This window comes from Haplochromis burtoni, unplaced genomic scaffold (assembly GCF_018398535.1).
Source record: "Haplochromis burtoni strain Fernald_Lab_line unplaced genomic scaffold, NCSU_Asbu1 Contig_269, whole genome shotgun sequence".
Taxonomy (NCBI): Eukaryota; Metazoa; Chordata; class Actinopteri; order Cichliformes; family Cichlidae; genus Haplochromis; species Haplochromis burtoni.
In genome coordinates, this window is record NW_024582630.1 from 237,874 (window position 1) to 250,315 (window position 12,442).

The 12,442-nt window shown below is 41.6% G+C and overlaps 1 protein-coding gene across 1 annotated transcript in view; it reads left to right on the top strand.

Moving 5' to 3' along the window:
- Window positions 1-12,442, top strand: part of slit1b (slit homolog 1b (Drosophila)) — a 78,125-nt gene that overhangs the window by 43,281 nt on the left and 22,402 nt on the right. Inside the window, exons 5-21 of the mRNA XM_005939966.3 lie at window positions 1,961-2,032; window positions 2,198-2,269; window positions 2,527-2,598; window positions 2,737-2,900; window positions 2,989-3,136; window positions 3,718-3,789; window positions 6,080-6,151; window positions 6,934-7,005; window positions 8,375-8,518; window positions 8,611-8,774; window positions 9,097-9,120; window positions 9,245-9,389; window positions 10,430-10,504; window positions 10,855-10,998; window positions 11,604-11,747; window positions 11,837-12,003; window positions 12,169-12,307. Coding sequence (XP_005940028.1) covers window positions 1,961-2,032; window positions 2,198-2,269; window positions 2,527-2,598; window positions 2,737-2,900; window positions 2,989-3,136; window positions 3,718-3,789; window positions 6,080-6,151; window positions 6,934-7,005; window positions 8,375-8,518; window positions 8,611-8,774; window positions 9,097-9,120; window positions 9,245-9,389; window positions 10,430-10,504; window positions 10,855-10,998; window positions 11,604-11,747; window positions 11,837-12,003; window positions 12,169-12,307 — 1,890 coding nt within the window. The remainder of the gene's footprint in view (window positions 1-1,960; window positions 2,033-2,197; window positions 2,270-2,526; window positions 2,599-2,736; window positions 2,901-2,988; window positions 3,137-3,717; window positions 3,790-6,079; window positions 6,152-6,933; window positions 7,006-8,374; window positions 8,519-8,610; window positions 8,775-9,096; window positions 9,121-9,244; window positions 9,390-10,429; window positions 10,505-10,854; window positions 10,999-11,603; window positions 11,748-11,836; window positions 12,004-12,168; window positions 12,308-12,442) is intronic.

Below are 12,442 nucleotides of genomic sequence, written 5' to 3' on the forward strand. Positions count from 1 at the left end.
CATCACCAGTGTGTGAATGTGTGTGTGACTGGATATGTAAAGCGCTTTGGGGTCCTTAGGGACTAGTAAAGCGCTATATAAATACAGGCCATTTACCATATAACTTCTGTTCTTGTTTCTCTCCATAATCACTCTTGTGTCCTGCACCACCCATCCCCTTTTAACATGTCCATCCATCATCCTTTTCTGCATCAGTCTGTTCATTTACTCTGTATATCCCTCATCATCTTCTTCACTGCTGGTTTCATGTGTCAGACACAGTTGAACTTTATACTTCAATAAAAAGTCTGCTTTTTCAACTGGCCTCAGGGGTGTCAGAATCAATTTTTCACTTTTCTAATGTACTGCTCTATGTATGTCTACAAAGAGCTGGTCTAGCTAGGCCATAGCTGTGCATCAAGCTGGTTACAGTGTTGTGTGCCACAGTGTTTGTGAATGCAGTAACAGAAGTTCTAAAAGTACAGTACATTAGTATAAGATTAATTTGGTTAGCTGGTTTTTCAATTACTTGACTCTCCTCCTGTGTTCAATCTGATTTAAAAGATATACTTCCTTGCTTAAAGGCATTATACAGGCTGTCTAGTTCTCAATAAGTGGGTGTTTCCTCCTCTGTCAGCCTCTGGTTTGACCCCGACATTAATGGACTGTGTCTGAGGACCTGTAGGGCAGCCAGAGATGATGTACATCCTCTTCTGTGGTTTGTCTAACACACACACGCACGCACACACACGCACACGCAAACACACACGCACACACACACACAGAGTTTTGCTTTTATTTATTGGTCTCCGTTGCTGTGGCTCACCTGTCTGTTTCTATGATGTCTAATCGTGGCATTGCATTTCTACTTCATATTTTTTTATCACCAAAGCTAGTCAGTAAGTCCCGTGACCTTGGTCTGTAAGCAGTCTGCCTGCTGCCTCTCAGACACCTTTTCTGGAGGAACTATATTAAAATAAAGAGGACTGGTGTTTCCTTAGTTTATCAAATAGGAAAAGACCATATGTTTTATTAAATGCATGTAAACATACACTGTGTTGCCAAAAGTATTCACTCATCACACCAAATCATTGAATTCAGGTGTTCCAGTCACTTCCATGTCCACAGGTGTACAAAATCAAGCAGCCAGGCATGGAGACGCTTCTGGGTTTGCTCTCAGGAGATCAGTTAATTCCAGCGTGGTACTGTGATAGGATGCCACCTGTGAAACAAGTCCAGTTGTGGAATTTCCTTTCTACTAAATATTCCACAGCCAAGTGTTAGTGATATTATAAAAAAGTGGAAGTGAGTGAGAACGAGAGTAAATGAGCCACAAAGTGATAGGTCATGGAAGATCAGAGAGCAGGGTCAGTGGAAGATGAGGCACATAGTTTGAAAAATTTCAGAACTCAAACAAATTCACGTTTTTGACCATGTCATGCTCCCAGCTTTGTTAGAACAGTTTGGGGATCGCCCAGTACTGTTCCAACATGCCAGGACACATGTGCACAAAGACACGGATGAGCAAGTTTGGTGTGGAAAAACTTGACTGGCCTGCGCCAACCTGATAGAACATCTTTGGAAGGAGTTAGAGTGGCGGCTGTGAGACAGGCCTTCCCGTCAATCAGTGTCTGACCTCAAATGTGGTTTTGGAAGAATGATCAAAAATACCCATAAACAGACTCCTAAACCTTGTGGAAATCCTCCCCAGAAGCGTTAAAGCTATTCTATCTGCAAAGGGTGGTCTGACAACATATTAAACTCTATGAATTAAGAGTGGGATGTCACTTAAGCCCATTGTATGTGAAGGCAGACAGCAAGCATCCAATGCTCAGCTCGACTGGTTTGGTCAAATGTAATACCATGTAGAGCATCTGCAAGAATTGCCATGTGCTATAGCAAACTCCTGGGTGTGGAGTCAACAAGTTGTATCATTGCATCTCTTAACAGAATGAATTTCCCTCTTTTCTTTGTTTTTCAGAGATCTAAGTGAAAATGCCATCCAAGCCATTCCGAGGAGAGCTTTCAGAGGCGCAACAGACCTTAAAAACCTGTAAGTGAAGATAAAGTGTTAAAGGAATGGGTGCAGTGGAGATAACGGTGCAATTTACTACTGTCAAGAAATATCACGTCCGTAATTAGAAGACTGAGTGGTTGGCTGGACCGAGCCATTAACTAAATCTACATCATATTGGCTTTGTGTTCTTTTTATTATCAGTCAGCTGGATAAAAACCATATCAGCTGTATTGAAGAGGGGGCATTCAGAGCTTTGCGATCTCTAGAAGTCCTGTGAGTAATCTAAGAAAAATAATTTCTTTGATGCTCTTCTCAAAACAATTTAATCTCTCATTAAAAAAACTTTGTTTTCTTCTGCTCTCTTCATCTTTTCTACTGCCATCATTTTTCCACTGGCTTCCGTGCCTATCTCTTGCTTTTTATTGTTCCATCTCTTTGTTCTCACACCCTTCCTTTCTGTCCTTGCTGTTATATTTAGTGTTGCCTCTTCTTCTCATCATTGCTAATTTCTCTCCTATTTTTTCTTCTAGCACACTGAACAACAACAACATCAGCAGCATTCCAGTCTCCAGTTTCAATCACATGCCAAAGCTCCGCACCTTGTAAGTGCCTCACCTTTTTCAACTTTTTTACCCAGAATGCCACATTGTTAAGTCTGATTTCATCTCTGTCTGTGTATCTGTCACCTTATGTTTTACCCACCCCTCCACTACTTCTCAAATGTATTTTCCTTCCCTCAGTCGTCTCCACTCTAACTCTCTGCGCTGCGACTGTCACCTGGCTTGGTTGTCTCCATGGCTACGGCAGCGGCCAGCTTTGGGCCTCTACACTCAGTGTAGCTCTCCTCCCACACTGAGGGGCCTCAACCTGGCCGAGCTGCGTAAAAGTGACTTTGCCTGCTCAGGTACAAGAGCCTGGCGATACATGAGGCTTTGATCCAAATGTGGATGATGATGCAATGTGTGAGAAATTTTTTTCTTCCTTGTTTTTAGGTCACAGTGGCAGTGCCTTCGTTCAGCCATGTAGTTTAGCATCTGGGTCCTGTCCTCCAATGTGCTCCTGCAGCAACAACATTGTGGACTGCCGTGGGAGGGGCCTAACTGCAATCCCTGCCCACCTCCCTGAGGGTATGACTGAGATGTGAGTATCCCACAAGAATTATATATAATGATACAAGAATGACAAATTCTGTTATTTTGTAGCTTTATAGTTTGCTTTCAGAACTCAGATAAAACCTACCAGCATAAAGTGGGTTTCTTACAAGCAAAATTGTGAACCATGTAAAGCTGCTCCAGAGGGGTCCCAAAAGAGAGTGAAAGTCCCCACAGGTTTATTAGATGGAAAGAAATACTACAGTACATGTACTTACTCTGTGCCATGTAAAGGAAGAAATGTTAATTATGTCATTTTGCTGCTTCATCACATTCTTTCTGGTTACTTTTAATATATCCAACATGGAAAAGTGGTTTTTTGGATGCTTAACCACACTCTCTCTCAATTCTGCTGCTCCTCTGCCAGTAGCTAGAATGCAGTAGCGTAACAAGCACAGCTGGCGATAACTTGGACAAATCTTATAGATAGATTTTACAGGCCATTACATGTACTTTACGTCTCTGCCAATACATCAAATGTTCTGATGTGCAATCCACCATTCAAGGATGTGATTGTCCTCACTGCTCGTGTGCAGTGTTTCAATGTAGCCTCTCTGCTTTTCTACCCAGACGTCTGGAGCAGAATGGCATCAAGTCGGTTCCCCCAGGCGCCTTCACATCCTACAAGAAGCTCAGGCGAATGTGAGTGCTCCTACAAAGCTTTATATCGTCATACTTGCAGTTAAACACTTCCAAGTGTCAGTTCAAATTGAAATAACACTAGCAATGCTTTCTATTGAAATTTAAATGTTTATTACAACAAATCAATAAAGGACTAAGATCACGGAGGGGATCAATAAGGGATCAATTAAAAGAAGCCTTTTCTATATATTTTAAATCTGTCCTGGGATGCCGACTGCCATCGAAAAGGTGATAAATGGATGGAAATTCATTGAAGAAACACACTGTCGACTATGTACTTTTTGCTGTGTTCTTGGCGTTGAGGACTTTAATATGAGGCAAATCAAACCAGCTCTACTGGCCTCATACTGGTTTTAATGTGGTAAAATGTCAATAATGGACTGGTTCTGGTAATAAGATTAAATACGCTCACTGGGCACTGAGAGCACTTTTTAAAATACAAATCACATTCACCCACTCACACAGGCATTTAGTGTTTTGTTTTGTTGCCTTGATTTTTCTAACACATGTACACACTATCAGTCAAAAGTTTTAGAACACCCCAATTTTTACTGTTTTTTATTGAAAATTATACAGTTTAATGTCTCATTGCACTCTGAAATGAAAGTACAAATAAGCAAAGTTAAAAAAGAACAGCTTCCATTTATGTTCCTTTTATGTTTGTTAACTCCTGTTCTGTATGGACAGCTAGATGCTGAAGTATGATAACTGTAACACTTGCAGTCATTCCAGTGTTGTTCCAAAAAAAAAATACAAAATAAAAACACCGGCCCACTTTAACCCCTGACTATGGCACACGGTGTTGCCTCTTTGATGTTTTTTTATGCCACTTTCCCTGGTGATTAATACACAAACGAGACTGAGATTCTGTGTTACTGTTTAGGCTCAAACAGGTTTGATGTTTTAAGACTCGCAGTGACATGAAGTAATGACTCCCCTCAAATATGTCAAAGTAATGAGTCTGTTTTCAAAATGTAAGGAGTAGAAAGTACAGATACCTGAAAATTTGACTTACAGTACAGTAATAAAGTATTTGTACTTTGTCACTTCCCACTGCTGATCAGCCATTGGCCCCCTCCTAAACCATACCTGCACACACATGACCCATTTTAGTCCACTTCATTTAACTTTTTTTTGCTCCACCTTTCTTTGTGCAGAGTACTTTTAAAGTCAGCTATGCCAACTGCAGCAGGCTACAGAATACCTGCCCCTGAGCTCCAAATCAGCCAAAGCCATTACATTTTTTCTGCCTCCAGAGGGACAATGCTTCAGGGAAAATTTTAATGTTCTAGAGTCTGATTTGCCAAGTGGATCTCTCTTTTCTTCTGTCTCCACTGCTCACTGAGCTGTGCTTTTCCTGCTCAACAGAACATACAGCCCCAGTGGAGTTTCAGCATCGAGGAGCATTTGATTTATATCAGCCTGCAAAGACACAGAGTCCTCATTAGAGGCTTTTTAGGGCCCTTACATAATAAATCAAGTGCATATCCATGTGATGTGATGTATATGTTTAAAAAATGCTAATCTGACCACAATAATAATGTTCCTGGCTTCTTGACCTTCTATCCTGTTTCACATTTCTTTCTTTCTTCTGTCTTTGCGGTTTTTGTTACTTCCACTGTTGCTGTTTTTCTCTTCTTCCTTTGCCCATTTCCCTCCTCAGGCATTCTGTCTCTCTCCATCTTTTTCTCTCTGTGGTTTTCCTTTTCCTCTTAATCTTATCCTCTTTCCCCTCCTTTGCCCTCTTCCATCATCACTGCGAGACCATCCCGAGCACCAGGAGGGAGGGAGGGGGGTTTGATTACATTACCAGGCTGGTTTAAGTGGTTTGTCTGAAAATTTATCATGACAACTGAACGACTGACGTGTGGCAGCAGAACAAGGATTTTATAATCTAACATATTATGGTTTGGCATGCCAGACCGAATCAAAGATATAAAAACTTCAACTTGGCCAGAAAAATAGCTCCTCTGTTCTGACATGACAAAAGTGAAGCTCTTAGCCAGTCAATTCAGAAAGTGAGGTTTCTTATTTTTATAGGGGATTTTTATATAACCTGCTTTCATTTCGAGATCAGAAAAGAGAACTGTTAAAGTGCTGCATCACTTTTTTGCCTTTAATCCTTTAAAAAATAACACAAATTATTTGCTATGTACATATGATGCTTTTGGCTAAATGCGTTTACAACAAAACAAAATCTGTATACATGAGTTTTTTCATTTTCTCCCCAAAATAAATCTAATCACTAAGTATTTAAAAGTGTTGGGCATTCATTGTCTTTCATTCCCAGTGACCTGAGCAACAACCAGATATCTGAGATCGCTCCTGATGCTTTCCATGGCCTCCGAGCTCTCAATTCACTGTGAGTAAGCACTCTGCATCTGATTGTGTAAACTGTTGGGTGTGTTGAGAGTGTCTTTACCAACACGTGTTTACATGTGTCTGTCCACTTTATTGGCTATATCTCCATATGTGCCCACTGCGTCCATGTGTTTAAGCATCTGTTGGTATGAATAATTTAAAAGTGGCGCCTGCTCACTGTACAGAGAATTCTCAGGAAACATCAGGACATGCAAACAATCACAGCAGGCCAGCATCATTGCTGAGTGTGTGTATGTGTGAATATGTTTGCGTGCATATACTATACACGACAGCAGTGTGATGTAAATGTCTTCTCTTCTGTTTATGGACTGTGAACCTGTGCTTGTGTGGACTGAATAAGACTTACTTTTGTTTTGGTGATGCAAATTTTGGAGCGATCGTGGCTCAAGAGTTGGCAGTTCGTCTTGTAACCGGAAGGTTGCCGGTTCGAGCCCCGGCTCGGACCGTCTCGGTCGTTGTGTCCTTGGGCAAGACACTTCACCTGGTGACGGCCAGAGGGGCCGATGGCGCAATATGGCAGCCTCGCCTCTGTCAGTCTGCCCCAGGGCAACTGTGGCTACAACTGTAGCTTGCCTCTACCAGTGTGTGAATGTGAGAGTGAATGAATAGTGGAATTGTAAAGTGCTTTGAGGGCCCCGAAAAGCGCTATATAAATGCAATCAATTATTATTATAAAATTTTGCGTCTTAGTAACTGTTCACAGACTGATGAAGCACTTTTGATTGCAGAACACAGTTAAAGACTTTGTTTGCTTGTGTGCAGAGTTCTGTATGGCAATAAGATCACTGAGCTGCCCAGCGGAGTGTTCGATGGTCTGGGGTCTCTGGAGTTGCTGTAAGTCCAACCACAACATGCATATATTTGTCTGAACTGAGGTGGAGCTCAGTACGATGACTGAATAATCTGGCAGTTGTCATCTTTCCTGAACATTATTTCATTTTTTTAAAATTTAGTAAGTATTTGAAGATTCCTTGTGGTAATGTTTAACTCTAAACCGCTGGAACCAGTGACAAAAAGGAAATGGAGAGGAATCTGAAAGTTAGGGACAGACTAATCCTCATCCTGGAGACATATGAATAGACTTCAATGTAGGTTTTTGGAAAAAAAAATAGCAGTTAGTCATTTTGTAATTGTACATGTGTGCATTTTTATCCATGACACTCACAAGAACAACAAAGAAGTTTTAAGGAGTTTTACCTGTGGTTGTACTATTGGTTGTTTTACGCACACATCCTTTATACATCAGGCTCCTGGTGTAATTTAAAATACCTCCCTCCTTGTTTGGTTTCTTATTTTGGAAAAATCAGGGCTCCAATTCTGGGCATAAAACACAAAATAGCATTGCAGCAGTTTTGTTTTTAAAATAAGAGACGTTTGCAAGTATTCAGATGCTGGTGATGAATCAGCTCATCATGATTATGTACACTACTATAGAAAAGTCTTGTTAAGCCACTAAGCCCCAAACTCACCTATGAGTCATAGAAGCATAAACAGGTACCTAATTCCAGGGATGAACCAGTGTTGCATCTACACATACCACAACTTAGAAAGTAACCTGTTTTAAAATTGTATCTTTAGACACTTTGTTACTAAAGTGTAAATTGATGGATTTATTTATAGGGCTTTTGTACCCAGGCACTCAAAACACCTTATACAACTCCATCACCTGTTCACACACATTCAACAATCACTTTTTTTTCTAGCTCTAAGTGCTATCTAACATTCACACTCCATCGAGCTAATCAGGAACACCTGGGGGTTGTCTATCTTGCCCAAGGATACTTTGGCAAGCAAACTGGAGCAGCAACTTTTCAATTTTTAGTCGACCTGCTCTATCTCCTGAGCCTCAGCCAACCACAAGCAGCCTGTTACAGGCATCTTTTGCAGGCCTAACAAGGTGATTCCTAGATAGCTATTAGGTGTTAACTTGGCAGATATTAACATAATGTGCAGCTTGTTGTTTGAGACCTTGAAGAAACTGAACAAGTGGAGGACAAAAGAAGAAGTGGTTGGCCTGAAAAACTATCTCCAGCAAATGAAGAGTTTGTGAAAATCATGTCCTTAATAGTAAAAAGAAAAAAGGCTCACTATCAGGCAAAACATAGAAAAAGGGTGGCTCAAGACTTGCACAGAACTGCATGTTAGATGATTTATTCAGAGTATTTTGTTATGATAATTAAGTGTGTCTACTGTATTGCTTAAGGTTGCTGAATGCAAATAAAATCCACTGCATCCGAGCCAACGTGTTTAAAGATCTGGAGAACCTGGCTCTTCTGTCGCTGTACGACAACAAGATCCAGAGTTTGGCCAAAGGCACCTTCAGCTCGCTGCGCAGCATCCAGACACTGTGAGAAAATACATGCGTGCTATTTCAAGTTCTGTTACACTCTATTCAGTCTGATCTGACTGATGTTGTTCCCTTTTGTAATTTCTCACCAGACACTTGGCCCAGAATCCCTTTGTGTGTGACTGTAATGTGAAGTGGCTGGCCGACTTCCTGCGTTCAAACCCCATAGAGACCAGCGGTGCACGCTGTGCCAGTCCTCGCCGCCTTGCCAACAAACGCATCGCACAGATCAAGAGCAACAAGTTCAGATGCTCTGGTCAGTCAGTGCCCTCTGTGTGTGTGCGTGCGTGTGTGGGTGTGTGACTGGATGACAAAGATGGAACTGAGACGAGGAGTGAAAAGTCTGGATATATTTGCTGCATCTGATAGTTTAAGACTGCCAGGCCTGGAAAGCTAAGCGCAGCTTTGCATTGTTTCAGTCCTCCTTTCTGCTGTAAGTGTCCTGCTGCCACCTACAGCCAAGTCAATTATGTGACGTGTGTATGTGTGTGTATGTGTGTGTGTGTGTGTGGCTATTGCTCTGTTGAAGCGTTCACACATTTCAACTGACAGTTTTGTTTGCTTACTTTTCATGACAGCCAAGGAGCAGTACCACATCCCAGGTGATTTTGTGTTTGTATATTCATATATATTCTGTGTATGTGTGTAGTTAGATACATCAGTCTCTGATTGCCTCTATGTATCAGTAAGAACTTGTCTGTCTATCCTCTCCACATTTGGGTCCAGGCACTGAAGACAGACGTCTAAACTACGAGTGTAACAGTAAGCCAGTGTGTCCCGCTAAATGTCGCTGTGAAGCCAATGTGGTCGACTGCTCCAACCTCCGCCTCACTAAGTTCCCGGAGCACCTGCCATCCTCCACTGAAGAGCTGTGAGACCCATGCCCACAAACACACAACCCACGTTAATAATATTCCATGCAGTCCTGGATTGTATATGCCAAACAGACTTTGCTGCAAATGTTCCAGTGCAAGAGGGCTTTTAAAAACAAAAGTATTATTTACCTTTGACCTTATTTTTGACCTTATTCCCTTTTACTCTTTACATCCACCAACCAAAAGAAGCACACAGCTAATTCACCTTCACACCCTGTCATTAACGGTGTGGACGGGAGTGCCTGTTAGTGCACCAGCCTACTGCCACTGACAGGCGAATGCTTCCATCTCCACAGTAACAAGCCTATACAGTAATAGTTGGTGGGCGTAGTTATTTTTTAAATAAAATACTTGCTATGTGAACCTGCTTTTATACAACATGGTTTAATGATTTTTTAAAATGTTTTTTAATCAGCCAGGTCATGATTTTTGAATGAATGAATATTGCTGCTGATGTTTTTTTCAAATGTCTTCTTTTGTACCATAAGGTCATCTAGTCACATTCTATTTAAAAGACGTGGATATCACTACAGACGATCTTTATAACTGGGAAACTCAAACACTCCAGATGGACAAATAGCACTTTGTTCCCAAGGAGAAAAACATGTGGTTTTTGATTTTGGGGTCAACCGTCCCTTTGAGCATTACATTGATGATGATGATGATGATGATGATGATGATGATGAAATTTGTCTTTCCGCTGTATTAGTCAGCTGTCACTTAATTTATCTGGAATAAGCTTATATTTAAAGTGCATTTTAGTTTGGGATCATTTAGGATTCATTGTTCTCTATTTACCCTCATATAGTCACACCCACACAAATTCAAATACATGCTCATTCCCTGTACTGAACATAAAAACACACACTGTGCCAAACTATGACTTGGATATCCGTGTTGACATGTGTATGTGGATTCCTGCTGCACGGATGAGCACTCAGCACGAAACATGCACACATACCAAAGTCACTCTTCCCCTTGTGATGTTGTTTTCCTCCATCCTCTTCTCTGTGATCTCTCTCTATGATTGTCGCAGGCGTCTCAACAACAATGACCTCTCCGTGCTGGAGGCCACAGGAGCCTTCAAGGGCCTGTCACAGCTTAAGAAAATGTAGGTCACCATGAAAAATGACAAATACTGTGACGAATGGCTGCTCCATCTTCAAAAGAAACTTTCAAGAGATCTTATCTTCTGGCATTTTCCAAGACCTTAGTGGGAAAAGGGGTTCAGAGAAAACTGTATGTAGTGACTTTGCATGACTGGATATTATTAGAGAAAATGCACAGCTTCAAGTAGAGTGAAAACACTGGACACATTTTCAAAGTAGTAAAGGTACTAAAAGTTGTGTGAAACTTTTAAGGCTGAATGATCATGCTCAGTTGGGTTTCTGGCAATGCTGTGAATCTGAAAGAGCTGTCAGGAAGCAGCTGTTATGTTGTGTGTTATCCTTCTCACTTCAGTAACCTGAGCAACAACAAGATTTCAGAGATTGAGGACGGCGCATTTGAGGGCGCTTCCTCGGTGGTGGAGCTTCACCTGACAGCCAACCACCTGGAATCTGTGAGAGGGAGCATGTTCAAAGGCATGGAGGGCATGCGCATGCTGTGAGTTTGATACATACATAGAATTAGGTCACTGTGTATACTAAGCTCTCAGCTTTATTTTTAGGGGTTCAACAGTTCAGAAAGTTGCATCAGCTTTGAGAATAACAACAACTCTACTGTGCAGTCCTATTTTCAGGGGCTCAAACATAGCTGGACAATTAAAGAAAAGACTGTTTCACAGACAGGTGTAGTCTTTAGCTTTTGTTATTTCTCCGTGAATTGAGCATGAAATTCAAAGTCTGGCAATCGCTGTTGCTGTGAACTCACAATCTGAGCTCAACAGTGATTTCAGTCGCAGTGAAATGGGCCATCTTCAGGCTTTAAAAACAAGCCAGAAACATCAGAGGGACAGAAGAAGTTTATGAGTGGCCAAATCAACAGCTTGGTGCACTGAAGGGGGAAAAAGTTAAGAACAGAAACATAAAAAGCAAGAAGAAGCGGCTGAGTTGATCTTAACCCAAAGGAGCTGCATTTACCTTGCTGAAGATAAAACTAAAGGATGAAAGCCAAAGCTCATATTATTTATCTTATGAATATGAAATATCATATTTGAGGGAACTTTGCATAAAACATGTCTGTCCTAAAATGTCTCTCTCGCTGTGTAGGATGCTCAGGAATAATAAGATTAGCTGTATCCATAACGGGAGCTTCACTGGGCTGACCAACGTCAGGCTGCTCTCCCTGTATGATAACCAGCTGAGCACCATCCTCCCTGGAGCCTTCGACACACTGCCCAACCTGTCCACACTGTTAGTAACACACCCACAAATACGTGCAGACACACTCTCTGTTTGTTTCCATTTATCTTACCTACTTACCATGTCGGCTTGCCCATCAGAAACCTTCTGGCCAATCCTTTTAAATGTGACTGCCGTCTGTCCTGGTTTGGGGCGTGGCTTAGAAGTCGGCGAATCGTGACAGGGAATCCTCGCTGTCAGGGGCCCGCTTTTCTTCGAGAAATCCCACTGCAGGATGTAGCTGTGCCTGATTTCCGTTGTGAGGATGGTATGATTGGCATTTTATCTATAAGCAGAAATCTAATAAGTGTAACAAGCATCGCCTAAAAATGCATGACAGCAAAGTTGTCACGCCTTGCAATTTTTTTCTGAGAAGCACTGCCATTGAAAGGTTGTTGTTTGCTAAGTGAAATTTGCCCCCCTGTCTGTTCAGGCGCTGTGCTCGAGGACAGCAGCTGTGGTCCGGGGCCTCAGTGTCCCAGCCAGTGCACCTGTATGGACACAGTTGTGCGCTGCAGCAACAAACATCTGCAGGCTCTGCCTAGAGGACTGCCCCGCAACGTCACTGAATTGTGAGTCTGACTGCACGGCCAAGACAAAAAATGTTATTTCTTAATTTGCTTTGAACATTTAAACTGCAAAACTCACTAAAATTGGCATGCATCGCAATTCTATATTAAATAAAATATAGAATAATTAAAAACAGC